This window comes from Anguilla rostrata, chromosome 4, assembly GCF_018555375.3.
Source record: "Anguilla rostrata isolate EN2019 chromosome 4, ASM1855537v3, whole genome shotgun sequence".
NCBI lineage: Eukaryota > Metazoa > Chordata > Actinopteri > Anguilliformes > Anguillidae > Anguilla > Anguilla rostrata.
In genome coordinates, this window is record NC_057936.1 from 37951740 (window position 1) to 37969326 (window position 17587).

The 17587-nt window shown below is 44.4% G+C and overlaps 1 protein-coding gene across 6 annotated transcripts in view; it reads right to left on the reverse strand.

Moving 5' to 3' along the window:
- LOC135253352 (abl interactor 1-like) overlaps positions 1 to 17587 on the reverse strand; it is a 49654-nt gene continuing 32067 nt past the window's right edge. Inside the window, exons 4-11 of one of the 6 annotated variants that reach the window (XM_064332514.1) lie at positions 16803 to 16817; positions 16023 to 16123; positions 15458 to 15598; positions 14483 to 14583; positions 8423 to 8632; positions 6472 to 6558; positions 4579 to 4764; positions 1 to 1096 (exon numbers count right to left, since the gene is read on the reverse strand). In XM_064332514.1, coding sequence (XP_064188584.1) covers positions 921 to 1096; positions 4579 to 4764; positions 6472 to 6558; positions 8423 to 8632; positions 14483 to 14583; positions 15458 to 15598; positions 16023 to 16123; positions 16803 to 16817 — 1017 coding nt within the window. In that variant the 3' untranslated portion in view covers positions 1 to 920. The remainder of the gene's footprint in view (positions 1097 to 4578; positions 4765 to 6471; positions 6559 to 8422; positions 8633 to 14482; positions 14584 to 15457; positions 15599 to 16022; positions 16124 to 16802; positions 16818 to 17587) is intronic. The other 5 variants (XM_064332515.1, XM_064332516.1, XM_064332517.1 and 2 more) reach the window with 5 other exon arrangements.

Sequence of the window (17587 nt, forward strand, 5' to 3'; positions counted from 1 at the left end):
TATTTTCTCCACAGAAATTTTAATGACTTGAGGTTTTGCTTTTGTAACTATAAATGATTGGAAATTTAAACCATTTCAACACTTGTATCAAGCAAATGGCAAGGGTTCCAGACTTCTGAGACACCTTACCAACAAAACAGCCTTGTTTTACATATATAACTCAATGTAGAAATTATTAATGTAAATGTAATCATATCAAATGTTTTAAATACAAATTAGAGCATTTCAGAAAAAAGAATACAACTTTAAACAACCGCTTCAGACATTTCATTTAAAAAAACTAATTTTGAGTGCTCACTGTAAATATTACACCATACTGGAAGCATAATGGAAATAAAGTATATGTTACAGTTCTTTTGTGTGCATGCTTCACGGCAAGATAAGTACATTTCAGGAATTACGAGTAGCCAGGAAACACTTCTAAAAAAAAAAAGTCTGCAATTCTGGCAAGCAGTTAAGTTTGCATTCAGGATCCAAAATGCATTAAATTGGTCTTGTGTCTTCTGAGGAAGAAAGGTAGGGGGGAAAATGGCACAATTTATAACCGGACTCATTATAAAACATAATCCCTACTTTAACATGTTCACTTGTGGCATCCACTGCTCAGGACATTTATCAATATTAACAGTAACACTACCAACAACCCAATTGCAGCCCTCAACATTATATACAATTAACTGACAGGACAACTGACAGACATGAGCATGTGATCAACCAAGCCATTGGACCTCATCAAAGTAATACATTATATCCCACAATCTTCCCACCAAAAAAACTAAATAGAATTTATTTTATTTGCAATTCAATAAGGAACAAACATTCGGTCATTTTCTAATGCACTTATACATATGCTTTTGTAGACCAGTTTTATGCTTTTTTTTATAATGGTCTTGGGATGACTGAAGATAAAAGGGGTGTCTTTAGTCAGCATAGTGCATGATGGACTCCACGTAGTTTCCAGGGAAGAGGCCAGTAACGCCGTTGCAGACCCCCTCGAACCAGCCGTCGTCGTTCTTCTTGATGATGTAGATGATTGCCCCCTCCATAAAAGACAGCTCATCGTCCTTGTCCTTGCTGTAGTCGTATATGGCCACCACTGAAGGGGGAGGAGAGAGAGATTAACACTGGAACCCCAGGAACTCTGAAACTGCCACAGCTGCCCAAAATACACACTACCCGGAGACAGAAAGATACTACATGGAGCTTACAAGTGTCCCCCAAAATATTGATATTGAGATATTGAGAAGTCATATTCATAATTTAATTTCTCAGTTTTTTTGGCTTGCTTTCTTAGAATGAAATTGTTCTTTAGGAATAGATATTGTTATTTTTCATTTCACTCTTAGCCAACCGTGTACCTGAAGAAGGCGCAGACTGAAAGCTGGAAACATTGGCTGCATACTTTTAAATGAAATGAAAGGAGCAGAGTGCACATTCTTCCTTTTGAATGTTTGCTTGTGGTTGATTTGCACTTGATTAATAGCTGGGCACTCTTAGGACTGAATCCAGACCTGCGCTGAAGTGCATTTTCCACATAACTCTGAAAAGACTGAGAGACTTAGCAGGAAATGCACTGGATCCGGCCCTTTGTCAGGAAGGAACTCGGTCAAAAGAAGTTCAAATGAAACAAGGTTACGCAATAAGTAGGGCCACCAGTTTGTCTCCCCTTTGTAGCGTGATACTTTAGTCCTCTGCCAACTAGAGCGGTAGACTCTTTGTCAAGCCCCTTCTCAAACAGTTATTCCATTTGCACCACCTTAATATTCTAAGTTGATACAGTAATTGCAACTAATTAAGTGCACATAATGATTGACAGCGATGTTTACAAACGACCGGTGCTAAATTCAGTTTGATTACTTGCTACTGTGGACATGCTGCAGTATTTTAAATGTTGTACAGGGGCATGATAGGTTTTGTTAGAAGTAGTGGGAAATGTCCACATTAAAAATGAGAGCAGTTATATACATTCTGCCAAACACTAAGATAAACAATATGGCCTTATCAGACCAGTTAATTCAAGATTCGTTTCTTGCGTACCAATGCAGAACGTATTGGTGTTTGGACTCACTTCATGCCCAACGATCAACCAGGCAATGAATGGTAATGACGCATTATAAGCTTACAACGCTACATTGATCCTCTCATTCCAAGAGCAGTTAGGGTTGGGTTAGGTGTCTTGCTCAAGGACACTTCGACTGCCAGGCGGTTTGAACGAACCCTCCGATTGCCAGACATCGGTCTTACCTCCTGACCATAGCGCCCATCGTCCACAGTGTCGCCTGTGTGAGGTCAGCCAGTTGGCACCTGGGCCACGCCAACTATAACACTTACTATTTACTGAATAAAAAATGGTTGTTATACAAGTATCGTTATGTACATACTCATTCATTGTCTAACATTAGGCTAACTTAAGCTGTCTTTACACTGCCGAGCCGGGTTAAAATGCTGTAGCAGTCTAGCAGACCTGGGGTAGAATTAGTGATGATCAATTTCCACAAACGTTCTTTGTCCACCTTTTGCTCGGTATGAACATCTTTACATTGCAGAGAAGAATTTGCGGGATTCGCTGTGGCTCGTGCACAATAAACAGGCTTTTCCTGAATGATTGTTGTGTGATATTTTTGAAACAACTGCCTAGTTTCTGGTTTTGCTAGCTAAACTGTTCGAGAATAAAGCTGAGCTGGGTGTTACATTAGCAATCAGAATAAGAATAAAACAAAAACAAAGGAGATTTCATCAAAAAAGGGCATCAAGGCTGAAGGAACATATGAGGAAGCGTAATAAAATAATAACAACGCTAATCCATACTGGCATATTCTTTTATTTAGTTTTCTCCGGCTTGACATCTTTACACAGAAATCAGACCCGGCTCTGCTCCACCTATACCCCGGCGTTATTCCGATCAATATTTTGATGAACTTGATGGCAATGTAAATGACGGTAACGTTAAGGCCAGTTCAGATCTGATTCGCAAGGAGACGAAACGGTTTTAGAATGTTGCAGAAAAAATTTCAGCTGTGTGAACTGGTTAGTTGCAGAGCGTCTGAAGCCGTTGCCTGGGGTCTCAGAAGACCCACCTCAAATCACCAAGTGCAGTTTTAGAATGTTTACAATCAGAGGTCTTGGAATTTTGCAAGTTGCATCCAGTCTCCTTGCGGATCATTGATCTAAACTGGCCTTTAGTTAGCTACATTGCAACGTTGCAACAAGGTAGCATTGCATTCGAGAGACGGTCTGCGAGGTCGGTACCGGTCAATTTTTCGAATTGTTAGCTGACATTAGATTGTGTTACGTTAGCTAGCTACCTAACGCAACATTACCTGATATGAGATGGATACTGCGCGCAACGTTGTCTAAACTAATGTTGCCTTTCTTGACATGGTCCGGTAGCTAGCGTTAGCAGTGCAAATAGCTATGTAATTTAGTAACGTTACATTGTCATCAAATGTAATACGAAATATACATCAACAAATAATATGACTTATTGCAACGCTAGCAGACACCAGAAAAAACAGTACGCCGCTCGCACACAAGTGAGTTGAAGAGCAAGCCTGTTGTGTTAGCTCCGCCTACCCTCTCTGGCGGACCAACCACTGATGGGTGATGGAAAACGCGTCACTATGTGCCGCTTGTCATTTTTTCCCGGGAATGTCGCCACAGACACAGAGTTCTTTAATCATAAATAATAATAATATAAATTAATATTATAATAATAGGCTCAATCACCATTGTGTTACCTAATTCAGCGATAGATAGTGACTTAGCAGACATTTATTTTAATGAAAATCTTCGAGATTATTACTTTAAGTACAATCATACGTCTTATTGCTGGGCTGAAGGAAAAAAACCTACAGTACACCCCCACCGGCCCGTTTCGGATAAGAAACCCCTGCTTTATATGGATGCATCTTTCTTTTCACTGCAGTGATACTCAATCCTGGTCCTGGAGAGTCATAGTCATAGTGCCTTTCTTTTTCCTTAAGATCAGTGACCAATGTAGACCCAAGAAGCCAGGTCACCTGAATTAACCATGCAATCAACTGCTTTAACTGATCAATTACTGTGCTACTCAAGTATTGTGTAATAATGAAAGCCAGCAGACTCTGAGCTCTTCAGGACCAGAAGTGAGGACCATTCATTAGTACGAGTAGTAACTTAACTGTTGGATAACCATTGAAATACAAGTTTAAATCCTTGCAGGTCACATGGTGGAGACAAACTGGTGGCCTTAGCAATAAGCAAACCAAATGGAATGTTTGGCTCAAATATAAACAACAGTCAGCAACTACCCAGATTGAGTCTGGCTGTAAATTGGATTTTTCATTAGCAGGAAAGTTTGGTAATAATTTTAGCATTTCTTATTTTTCATTTATCCTCACTTAATGTCAAGGTGTTACCAACTATGGGGACTACAGAAGCATAATACAACCCTGAAATGTGAGCGCTGTTCTTAGCACTGAGCTTTACCACCCAAAACAATATTTTAAGCACAAATAAATAACAATTTAGCAGCTGAGTGCATCTTTGAAAAAAATCTTTTTGTCTGGGCGTCGCTCAGATTCGGGGAACAGGGGTCACCTTTTTCAGTGTACGTCTTGGGGGCCCATTGCGGGTCGCCGTCCGCATAGGGGTCGTTGTAGTGCACGATGGCCGCATCCTCGTCCTCGTAGTCCACCGGCGGTGGAGGGGGTGGCGGCGGGGATTCGTCGAACATCGGGACATCGTCCGGGGGAGGAGGGGGCGGGAGGCTGGGGGTGTCGGCGACTGGAAAGGGGCGGAGAGAAGCAAAGGGGGGCGGGTCACAATCAGCCCTGCTCCTCTCCAGCCCCAGGAAGGGCGGGTGGAAACTTTGGGAGGGGGTAGAGTGGGTGCGCATGCACGGCAGCCCTCAGAACATGAACCATGCAGTCATGGCAAAGCAGCAGGCGTTTTGGCCACGGGCCCCTTTAAGTTAGTTCCACATACGGTCCCATACGGCACATCTGGCCGCACAGTGCTCCTCCGGATCGCCGGTTCTGAAAGATGACCTGAACTCAAGTCGCTTCCTTTGAAAATGAAACAAGGTTTTGCCAAACGGGGGAAAAAGATAAGAGTGGAATCACACCGAGAAATGCTCCAAACCCTGTATTGCCTGACACCAGCAGGGGGCAGCAGAGGGCATCTCCATCACAGAAAATTTTACCTCTGAGGAACAGACTAAACCACTCCTTAATAGCTGGACCCACTCCTCCTCTCAGTCAAAAAGTGACTTATGCTATCTACCTGCTTTTAATATGTACCTGCAGCATTTAGGTAATGTTTAAATAATACTTTAAGTACTATTCTAGTACTGTTTCCAACATTTCAGTGCACTGTATGAAAATGATGGTTTGCACTCCTGACTATATAGACCACAGGTACAGGTACTGGAGACATGCAAAAGCCAAAATTAAAACAAAAAAACTCTGCAATAATGTGTCTCTTGCTGTGCTTGCAACTAAATTTATTAAAATAACTTATGTTTCAGACATCTCTGTCCTTTGTCATAGTGTTCTGGAGTTTTTTGTTTTAATTTTGTTTCGTTTCACCATTTCAGTATACTCATCAGTATAGACACATTTTTATATTATATTTCAGTCTATGGTTCAGTCACACCATGCTGCCAGCAGGTGGCAGTTTATAATTCTGTCTCTCACTTCTGTATGCATTGTGTGTTCATGAGGACAAGCTGAAGTACTCATGAAAACATGTAGTCACTTAAAGGAACATGGAAAAATATGGACATGAATCACTAGAATTGTAGAGATGTTCCATACTTCAGAATGGTTTCTGGGGAGCTTTCACACGTTGCAATTGTACGTTACTTTTGTTTAAGATCCTGGACGTTTTCTTGAGCAGAATTCCCATGCCTAAGCCAGTAAGCCAGAGACAGGGACAGCACTCACCCTCACTTTAAAGCAAAAGCTTTTCCTGTAAACAAAAGCCTGTGCTCTTTCTGAAGTCTCCTGCTGCCTCTTAGCTAATTGATTCCAGAAACAACACGTAAAGAAAACTCATTTGCGGCAGGGAGCATTCGTTGAGATTGAGTTTTTGTTCTCCTATTTGTTTCGTCTGAATCGGCTGAGGCTTGCACTGTAGTCCAGCGAACATGAAATGTTCTCACAGTGTTACTGGGATGTTTTTTCAATGTGATAACATTGCCATTGCATGGCAGCAGCATTGTGAGAACGTTCTGTGTTAGCTGGGTGGTTTCACAGGAGCAGTCGGCTTTGATGGAAATGTCAACACATAATGGGACTAATCAGAGGTGTTAGAGAGGACTGCTAAAATAGGAACAGAAGACACATACATATACAGACAGAAGGAAATGTACAAGATTTCTACAGTACAAGACAGACAGACAGACACAGGCAGGGCCACAGCATGACATGCTGCGTGTGTGAGGCATGCTACTCTCTCAGATGCAGCTAGATGGCGCTGCTGTGCACTTACTGTTCTCCTGCACCCTGGCCACAAAGCCTGTGAGGGGTATCTGTGGAGTCAGCTGGGGCATGGGGGGAGGAGGGGGTGCGATAGACACTGGGCGGCCACAAAACGAAATAAAAATGAAACAAAATGAAATAAAGGGGGCAGGTGGAGGAAGAGCGGTGGAAACAGGAGACAAACAGAAGCAGACGTCAGTCACGGTGAGGAAAAAAAAGGCCCAGCGTGAAAAACTGTGAAGCCTCTCCCCCCCCACCGACAAAAGACACACAAACACGACACCGCATCTGTGTGTGTGTGGTGTGTGTGTGTGTGTGGGGGGGGGTCACAGGTGTTTGTGTGAGCAAGGTTTTAATAAGAAAAAAACTGCTAAATAAATAAACTTGTTTATTATCGCAATGTTTTCATAAAACGAGTGCATTTTCTGGGGTTATTCAGCTTTAGTGTGTCTTCTATTGGTTACTATTGTGTGTGTGATGGATATTTACATTCGTTTCTATTGACCTCCCAGCTTTACAGGTATTGGGGCTTGCGCTCTAAAGCAATGCAATGCACTTCAAATTACTCTACTGCAGCTTGCAACATTATGTTTTCTGATACGAGCAGATTCATTTCAAAGAAACCATTCTTAAGTTACAATCTTTTGTCCCATATATATCTATACAAAGTACTCCGCAATGGGTTGTAGAAATTAAGTATTACTATTGTAGAACTTTTATTTTCTTAATGGTCAGTGGCATTTTCTTAGACAATTCTCTCTCCTCTGCATGTATGCAGTTGCGTCCTTAATTTTCCATGACTACAGATAATACACAACGAGGAACGTAGGAAATGCCGCATCTAGTCGCATCTAATTCGGCAGCGGACCCGACGGGCGCTCTTCAGACCGAGCAGCACAGAGGATTAATCACGACTAACGGCAAGCAACAGTTACAGGGCTTTCTCATTAAAAACTTTATTTAAAAACAGCTCTGAGATTCTAACACGCTGCGCCAGGAGCAGGAAGTCTCGATTCGCAGACTAAGCCTCTTTTCTGGCGAGTTCCAGAGGAGAGATTTCGATGTTCTCCAGACAACGTCCAGCCCGCCTATGCTAATGCCTGTCAACCTCCGCCAGCAAGATGTCATCATAGCATCTTGTGGCTAAGGTGGAAAAATCGCAACTTGCATCATACCCCTGACTTGTTCTAATCAATCATAAACTTGGTTCTCGGTGCCAACACCTCAAGGACCTGCACCCCTACGGGACAGCGATGTTCACCCACTGGCCTGCCATTGGTCATCTCCAAAGACTGATACGCTAAAGGAGACGACTATAAATGGCGTAATATATGCAGCCCCTGCACGGAATCCACCTTCAGGGCCGAGTGCTGATACCAGCTCCAGATGGGAGGTGTATATTTAACTTAAAAACTGAAAAGACAGCAGCAAAGTCTGCCGCATCCAATTGGCTGAAAAAAGCTGACCGTGTATTTAGTTCACTGATATTGACTGGCTGCATTGCGTCTTACTCTAAGCCCAAGGACATCCTGAGCTTAGAGGAAAAGACAGCAAAAATGCCCTCCAAGGAATCAAATGAAGCCTTATCCTGCACTTTTCAGTAAAAACACTCGATAACGGTTGGACACAAGGATCGTGCCCTTCAGATGGGGCGGCGAGTTCACGTGTGAGTTTCACGCGGTGAAACGGGCGCCATTTCTGACAGGTAGCAAGTGAGACGTGCGAGTGGGCGCCGTTGCATGCGTTGTGAAAAGTGTACAGTTAAACACACCGAAAGCATGTACAGTATACAAGTCATAATGCAGCACACGTGTACATGTATGACTCGTCTCCCTAATTACACAGAGGTGTGGCTCAGATATGAAGCAGTGGGTGGAGCCGTCTCCAGGCCCACAGTGATTGGCTATCAGGTGCGGCAGGGTGACTGACAGATAAACGGGGGAGACCAAACGGAGCCTTACTTGAGTTCTGGGGGTACACCTGGGGGCCGCCGTTAATGTGCGGCTGCTGGACTGAGAACTGGGACGTGACGGAGGGGGCCCGCCTGTACGTCCCCGTGGCCGAAACCGTGGAGACTGAGGAGGTGGTGGAATTGTGCCTGGAGATCTGCCGAGACAGCGTGCCAAACTGGGACATGGGAATCGGGCCTGGACCGGGCCCTGGGGCCACTGCTGCAAGCACCAAGAAAGAGAGAGAGAGAGGGGGAGGGGAGCGAGCCAGAGAGACACAGAGAGAGAGAGAGAGAGAGAGAGAACCCATAGGAAAAATGAGAAATACCCAGTGGCTGGCTAGAAACACAGAGCAATCCCCAAAGAACCAGGGTCAACCACTGAGAACCAGGAGGTGCTGTAGCCCTGGAGTGAATGGGAGATGCAGGGAAAAGCACACCCGATTAGAACAGGAAGCACTGGTGATGAATGAGCACCGCACCACCTTACACAGGAAGCAGGATGCGTGGGCCGCGATCGCTGAGCACAACCGCTACCACAACCCCCAACCACAGGTGGAAACAGAGAGAAGGAGGGTGCTTTTGCAGCGGAGATATCAATCCTGCCTGCAGGGGGGGCGCTAACTTGTCCACAGTCCATAGCCTGCACCGGTTCATTGCTCGTTTAGCCTCCATTGCGGTTCCGGCTGTGTTGTAAGGTTTGTGTTTCTGTGCTTGCAACAGCACCCTTCACAGTCCTTCTGCTCTGCTGCAATGTTTAGGCTGGTCTTACAGGTTGCAAAGCTCACCCTTCAAAGCTCACAGAGAAGAGGCAGCTCGAGGGCTCGTGTTGTAACGCAGCACTATTTCTACATCTGCCATTAAAGTCAGAGTTTCATTTGCGCCATCATCGCAAACAGTTCTTTCAGCACTTGCACAACATTAACCGAACCTCCTCCCCCGCGGAGCCTGGTGAGAATTACAGTACCTACAAGTCACAGAAGACAATGAATCACCTGCAGCTCATAGGCCTGTGGGCCGAGTGCTTTTTGTAATACACTCGAGTCGTAAAACTGGCTCGCTTGCTCAACAAGAATTTATAAATACAGTTCACACTTCACAAGCGCTAGAAACAGGGTAACCAAACAGCAGGGGGGGAGATCAGGACCACCCAGGGAGAATACTTTTTTCCACTCAAACTTTATATGAAAAATAATGACATTTGTCAAAGATTAAGAAAACAATTGTTTAAACTTGGTCGACTATTACCCCACGCAACAATGCACAATTAATTTCATGCATTAAACTCCGTGAAAGGTTTCAGCTTAAGATAAAGTGCAGACTGTATTTCTGTCATTGTTGACATTAACATGAAAGGAAAATCTCTCTCAACATACCCAATTACATCAGATTCGTAAAAACAATTTCAGCCACCAAAGCATACCGTCAACTAATTTTCGGGACAAGCAGTGTCCTGTTCCACGCGTCAAGGCGAGAAACAAAAGCTTGTAAATCAGGATAATCTTGATTTTATCAGGATGTCTGGTCACCCAAGCTTAAAATGATATATTTGCATGAGTATTCATAATGCGATCATTTAAAAAAATGAATACTACTTCATAAGATCTAGGATCACCGAAGAGAAATTTTCAGTTTTAAAACTTTTTGCTAGTTACAACAGCCAAATTCCAACATTGCCTCCAGTTAGATGGCTTTTTCCTTGCTAGTTTTCATGCCGTCACACAGCTTGCTTAGATTTCTGATACACAAAATGGTGACTTCTGTTTTACTAGGTTCATAGCTTGACTCCATTTTGACCACGTCCTGAATTTTATCAGTGCTCTACAATTCTGGCACAGACTGGTCGGTTGTTTACAAATTGAGAGACTGCACTTCAGGTTATGCTACACGACAAGAGAATCAATCACATTATGAGATCCACCTTCAGAGAGTGGTTCTGCCACAATGCAAAAGATAGTCAGATGTTTTTCTTCAGCTAATGGTACATCAGGAACATTTGCAGCTTTAAATGTCTGCCAGTGGATCACTTTCCAGAAACTTCTGGAATTCTGAATTTCAGGATAACGTCCAACATGGTCGCTATAAGGATTGTATACACAACATGTTGAGAAGCAGCTTTAGCCAGATTTCTCTTTTATGAAGGCAAGAGTGATTCTGTTCAAAGCCTGTGCCTTTCAGACTCTGAAACAGAACCGGGAGCCCTGATCACAGATCTGGCTGGATTAGGAAGAAGTAAATGTTCTCCAAATAAATACTTCCTGTTTACTGCAACAGATAACAGCAGCTCTTTGGAGGAAGCTTACACAAACTGAGGTTTGTGTAGGGTGGATCTCGTCAAACTTCAATCTCAGAGGAACAGAAAAAAAAACAACAATTTCATCCTCTATCGTGTTCCACAGCCCTTCGAGAGAAATCGCTGTGGATAATAGCCATCATGAAAAAACAGTTACTCACAAAATGCGCAGCCTCACATTACAGACGTATCAGCAATGATATAAAATAAATAAGAAAACTGCTGCAAAAGAAAGAACGTAAAATATGTGGACATTGATTTGAGTCAGGCATTATCAAACGCTCACCCACATGCTTTGCCAAACCCAACACAAGACAGTCCAAACGTGATTCATGTAATGACATCATTAACAAACTGATTGGAGGTTGGCAGACCCACAAACTGAAACACAATCATACACATATAAATAAGGCACACACGATGTCATGTAGCAGAATTACCTGGAAGATTTGAAAAATTGGGGCCCCTATTCAGTCTAATGGCAAAAGGGCTTTGACCTTGGTGAAAAATGAACAATTCCTACACGTTTTGGGTACCTTGTGCAGATTCGCAAGACCAGCTGTGGCTGCAATTACAGCTCCATGCAAGAAAATAAAAGAAAATATGCTAAAATTATTTTCACACAAAGGTCAAAGAGGACTGTGCTTCGACTGAATAGAGGCCATACAATTTTAAAGAGAGCGTATGCAGAAGAAGTCTCTGATCACACACTGTGCTGGTTCTGTACTGAAAACAACCAAAACTTAATACTGTCACTGTCATTGAAAATGCCAACTTATTATCTCCAGTTCTTACTTTAAGCGCAACTTTTAGGTTAGCACCCCAATGGAATAATGTGCAGATAAATGATGCAGGAAAACAATCTGGATTTCATTCATTTTTTCAAAAACTGTTGTTTATAAGCTGGACTCCATTTTGTAATGTCATTAGCCACGCCCAACTCTTTTTTTTTTTTTTTTTTTGTTCCAACTAATTGCCTTACAGTTCTAGTTTTCTGACAGCTCTTAAAAACTACCCTGGTTCACTCCTGTATTGAGCATAGTAAAATATTTAGAATTGACTTACAGACTGTGGCTGTAGCTGGTGCAAATACAAATGTCAGTTCAAGATGTGATTGAGCTAATTAAATAATTAAGCAGAAGTTGGCAAAAAAAATCCTCAAACGGATCAGACCTTGCTGTCTTGCCCAGCTCAAGAGCGAGATGGCTACAGCACAGCAGAAAAACTATAAAGATGAATCCCACAGTGCAGACTGACAGAGTCAAATATACTGTGAATATGGAGAAGTTGTGGAAAGTTGAATAGGTCAGTGACCGCACAACTGACACTGCACAGCTAATGTTAGCTCACATCAGATTCTGAACATGCATTACATTTTGCAGGCTAAATGGTTGCTAGTTAGCTAATGATCACCATCAAAACGTCATTGCACATACACCACCACCAATCTGGGCCAGAATTCAGAATATCTTCTTGGTGGCAGATGTGAATTCCAAAGCTCAAAACCAACCATGTATTGAATGTGCTGTCTGTGCAGACCACTCCTGTTATGATAGTGAGAGCTAGTAAGTAGTTAGAAGTAGTTAATGACAGCTTATTAAACTGAGGCTAATTTAGCAGATTAATTTAAGAGAATTGAATTACAATACTCAGTTAAGTAGCAGATGCTAAAGTAGTAAATATAAGTCTACTTATACAAATACATTTCAAATAAAACAATATATAATACTAATCAAATTCATAATTCATAATATATAGCTTGAATTATGATTAGCTAAAACCATTTAAAGTAATTAGCTATAGAAAAACTGCCATGGATTGGGAATCAGAAGATGCAAGAATTCCAAGAACTAATTCTTGAACTGAAGAAGAGGTGGGACTGCTGTCCAAATTGCAGTGGGATTTCTATAACTGTTGCCAGCTAGACCTCTACAATGACTCATGGTCCAACTAGCGTCTGCTATATCACTTGGCTACTTTGAGTTTGGAGTCCCTTGTACTACATCGGTCGAGATATATCTTTAAAATCTATTTCATTTTGAAGGGGGCGTGGCTCAGTTGTTTTAAATCATCCTCTATGTGAGTCCAGCTTTGTAAATCCCTTAAATGAGACTTCTTCAAGGCATATTGTGGGAGAATGGCTGGAGAGAGGGAGAGAAAGAGAGAGTGAGAGACAGAGAAGAAGAGAGGAATCGTGCTGGAAATCCCGTCCACCTGTGAGAGCCATGATTGACGCATCGTTTTGATTGGAACCAGACACACAGACAGACAAGCAGGCAGGGCACGCCGGGTGATGGTCCCACGGGTTCCGCGTGCAGACGTGGAGGGTGGAGGGCTCACCTATCGCAGCCGGGGCCATGGGGGGGCCCTGTCCAGGGAGCGGGGGTGGAGGAGGGGGGGGTGGAGGTGCCCCAGGGGGGGCAGACATGGACGATACTGAAACAGCCGGGGTAGAAGAGCAGAGTCAGGCCCCCACTCTTTCCATGACCCACTGACAGGCCCGTCTCTCTCTCTCTCTCACACACACACAATCGCACATACACACATCGTTCAGTTCCTGTGTGGTGTTCACGTTCTGTCACAGGTCTGTTGTGCACATTGACACAGCTCTGTGGTTCTCCTGTGAAAGCGGACAAAATCTCTATCTCCACAAACAGACCTTTGACCGCTTTTTCAAACTAGCCTCTAGCCTCCCTGTCCAGTTTCAGTCGTAGCCGTGGGCTTCCAAGCCACTCATCCTTTCAATAACAACCCCTTTCCATCTTAATGAACTGTTGGGAAACTGCTACAAATGCACACCATAAAATCCCAATAAGAATGCAGGGCACGTATATTATATGTCAATATATAATGATGGAATAAATTATGCATATTTTACATAAATCAGTCATCCGTGGGAAGACCTCTCTGTGATGAGAAAAATCCTTTTCTCCATCTCATTCTCCCTGTCACTTTCTCATGCACACACACGCACACCTCTGTGCTTCAAAAGCTTCCCTGCAGTACCAATCATTAACAGCAGAGAGAGAGACCACACAGCAGATCTTGATAATCTAAAGATGGGTAGTAAATAGTAAATATGGGCTTTGTTTTTCGTGGCCCCCTGTCCGACCCCAAGCACATAATTTTTTTTACTTTGTTCCAATACTGATCCAATTATGTCTGACTCCTGATTTTCCACTGTGGCTACCAGTGCAAACGGGAGCTAGCGGTGCCGTATTATGAAAGCGGCGCTCGGGGAGATCGTCGGTGTCTCCCCGTGGCTCTACACAGGGCCCAGTCCAGGCCTCCCTCCCCAGGAGACGCTCTGTGGTCACAGCCCCGCCCGCCACCAGGCTGCCCGTGCGGGCCTGAGGCAGTAGAACGGAGTCTCTGCACGCGCTCGGTAGGCCTGAGGGGGCGGAGCCTGCTAAGAAAGGGCTCCAGACGTGTGCAATTCTGTGCAACTCGGCAGTCACTAACCTGACCGCCTCGCACTCTGAACATTTAAACCAGCTCCGTTTGTAGATGTTCGCTAGCAAGCTTAACATGGGTGACCGTTTCAGCCTTGTATTCACCTTTCACACTTGCAATGATGGCAGAAATGGTCTGAACTGTAAACACATCTTTGTGTGAGATATACCATTGTGTAAGATATGACAAGTCTGAAAGACATGATACCACCAGGACCATCACATAACATCATGAGTTCATCAGATCGGCACTAATAAGAGCGTCTGAGGAGCAGGCTGCTCCAGGAGGTGGGTGAGAGGTGGGGACAGATGGAGGTTCAGGGCTCACCTGGTGCCATAGTGGGTGGAGAAGGCGTAGGCACCGCTGTGGCACATGCGAACGCGACTGGCTTGTCCGAGGTCTCACGACTTGCCGTAGCACCCGCTGAGCTTGGCAGTCTACTGAGATCAATATATATTAAACTATCATTACACACCTGCATGCAAATTCTACACACCTGTAGCCTGCACACCCTGCACAGACATACGAACCCTGACCTGACAGACATCACAGACCTGCACCTGAAGACATGACCTGCCAGACATCACAAACCGGGCATCTCGCACCAATACAACCTGGCAGCTGCTCACACGAGTTGAGAGCACCTGCACCTGCCACACAAAGCACACCCTGCATCCACGCCCGCTGCAGCCTTCACACACTGCTCCTGCCCCTGCATCAGACATCACATACTTACATCACACCCTGCACCTGCACCATACACACACACCACCTGCACCCTGCACCTGCACAGACATCACACACCCTGTACCTGCACAGACATCACACACCCTGCACCTGCACACACATCACACACCCTGCACCTGCACAGACATCACACACCCTGCACCTGCACACAAATCACACCCTGCATCCTGCACCTGCAGACATCACACGCTGCATCCTGCACCTGCACAGACATCACACACCCTGTACCTGCACACCCTGCACCTGCACCGACATCACACACCCTGCACCTGCACCTGCACACACATCACACACCCTGCACCTGCACAGACATCAACTTTTGAGTCTGCACTCTCACGTCAGTTCTGTACTGCAGCACTCACACTTATAAGCGTTATGCGTTCAACATCTCCCACCTGTGTCTGATTGACTGTGGTTCAGGCAGGCTGTGTTACCTATGGAGTTCTGGGCCTGTGGTTCAGGCAGGCTGTGTTACCTGTGAGTTCTGGGCCTGTGGTTCAGGCAGGCTGTGTTACCTGTGAGTTCTGGGCCTGTGGTTCAGGCAGGCTGTGTTACCTGTGAGTTCTGGGCCTCTGGCTGAGGGAGGCTGTGCGCCCAGGGCTGTGCTGGCTGCCCAGGCGGGCGGGGCTGGTCATGTAGTCGTTGGGCAGGACAGGAGGCTTAACGGGTTCCAGGGTTTTGTATGGTGTGTTGCGCCTGCCAAGGGTAGAAGAGATGATATTACAGTACAAAACAACAGAGACCAGAACCAAACTCCTACAATTTCTGCACATATGAACCACCTGTGTTTAAAGCCTCCTACAAGAGTATGGAATATTACCTGGCGTATGATGATACCATTCAAAGCTGGGTAAAACGGACAACAGCTCCAGTAAACTGCATATTGCACATGTATAACCACCAGAGTATACAACTGGGGAGTACAAAGCACTTTGGTATGCCTGCATATCTGAACATACATTTTGTGCTCAGCCCAAATCCTGCTGAAGCAAGCAAAGTAACGTGCAGTTTAGCGCTCCAACAGAATGGCCAGCGCAGTCTCAAAAAGCCTGCCAGCTGTACTCGTTTCCACGACGACCAGACCTGCTTGAAGAGCAGCGCGGCCTGAGAAACGGCTTACCCGAGAGTGCCACGCCCGGACATGGGCGGGCTGGGGGGCTTCTGCGTCGGCGGATTGGTCCTCGATAGCGTCCCTCCTCTGGCCGGCTGGTTGTTCCCCTGCTGCAGTGAAAGAGTCGGAGAGAAACGTGTGAGGCGTGATGGACCCGTGCGGTCCCACAGACACAGATAAACACAGCGTTACTGCGTGACGCGTGTGTGCGAGCGTGCGCGCGGGCGGGGGGGGTTTGGGGAGGGTGGGGGGGGGGATAAGGATGACCGGCGGTTTCCCAGAACCAGAGTAGCTTTAGGGCCAAACAAAACGAGGTTTAAAAAAAAAAAATTATAGTGGATAAAACTTAATATATTGCATATCGTTTTGACGCTGTGGTAAATCAAGCACAGAACAAACAAATTTAATTTCCAAATGAAAAAACCAAAAAGGGAAACTGTACATGGCTTTCTGTTCTGTATCAGAACACCCTCATCAATATCATTGGCAGAGTACAATAGAACTGTTTTCTCTTATCTGAATCCTTTAATCTGGGAAACCCAGGTACCCCTCGACTAAAGTGTAAAATTCTGAAATGAACCACTAAGAGTGAAGCAAATATGATGATGAGGCACTGAAATATGAATAAAGTCTTGCTGTTCTGAGTACCGTGACAGTTTACTGTCACGGTACTCAGAACCGCTACATTTAATTAACATACAGAGAAAGTATAAAAATAGCAGGATCAGCAGAGTAGTTATGGCAGCCTATCAAAAATGGACTATGTGGGTAATGTGATAAACAGCTTACCTTAGCTTTCAGCCACTTAATGTGGGTTGAAAAGGGGGAGAAAAAAAAGAGAGAGAGAGAGCACGTCACAAACGTCACATCGGAGAGGTTAAGCGTCCCTAAGTGCATTATTGAAGGAGTCCCGCATTTCCAAGGCTCTAATTAAGTCTGGCTTAACTCCTAGCCTAATAAATTCTCTACGGCAGCAATGCAATTTCGCAATTCTGCCAGGCAGGCAAAAAACAAGGCTGAGCCATTTAAATTCATTTAAATGCACCAGCCATGGTTTTTTGTGTGCGCTTATAGCAGTGACGGCAGCAATGCGGCTCCTGTGGTCATCAGTACCATGCCATTACCGTGATGAAGCTTCCTAGCTGTCGTCAGTGTAGTTATGATACACGCCATGGTTATGATGATCCAGCTCTCTTATGCTTCCTGGAGTCTTGGGGGAATACTGTCAGAAACGGGTAAGGGGACTGCTGTGCACCACTAATCAAAGAATGTCAAGTGCCCAATTCATTATTCATGAGGGCTATCAAGCAGCAAAAGAAAATAGGCCATTGAAATTCATGGGAACCCAAATGCATTTGATAACTGGTCTGGTTCAGTTTATCAAAAAACATTTCTCTTTGAAAATAATAAATTACAAATCATTTATCTTTGTCAATGTTTGTATTATTATTATTATTATTATTATTCCAGTTAGTCAACATGGGCTTACGTTCACATTTTGGCACTCATAGATTTAGTTTTCACATATAATCCATTTGTATGTAAGGCTAACAATATAAGATAAACAGAATTTT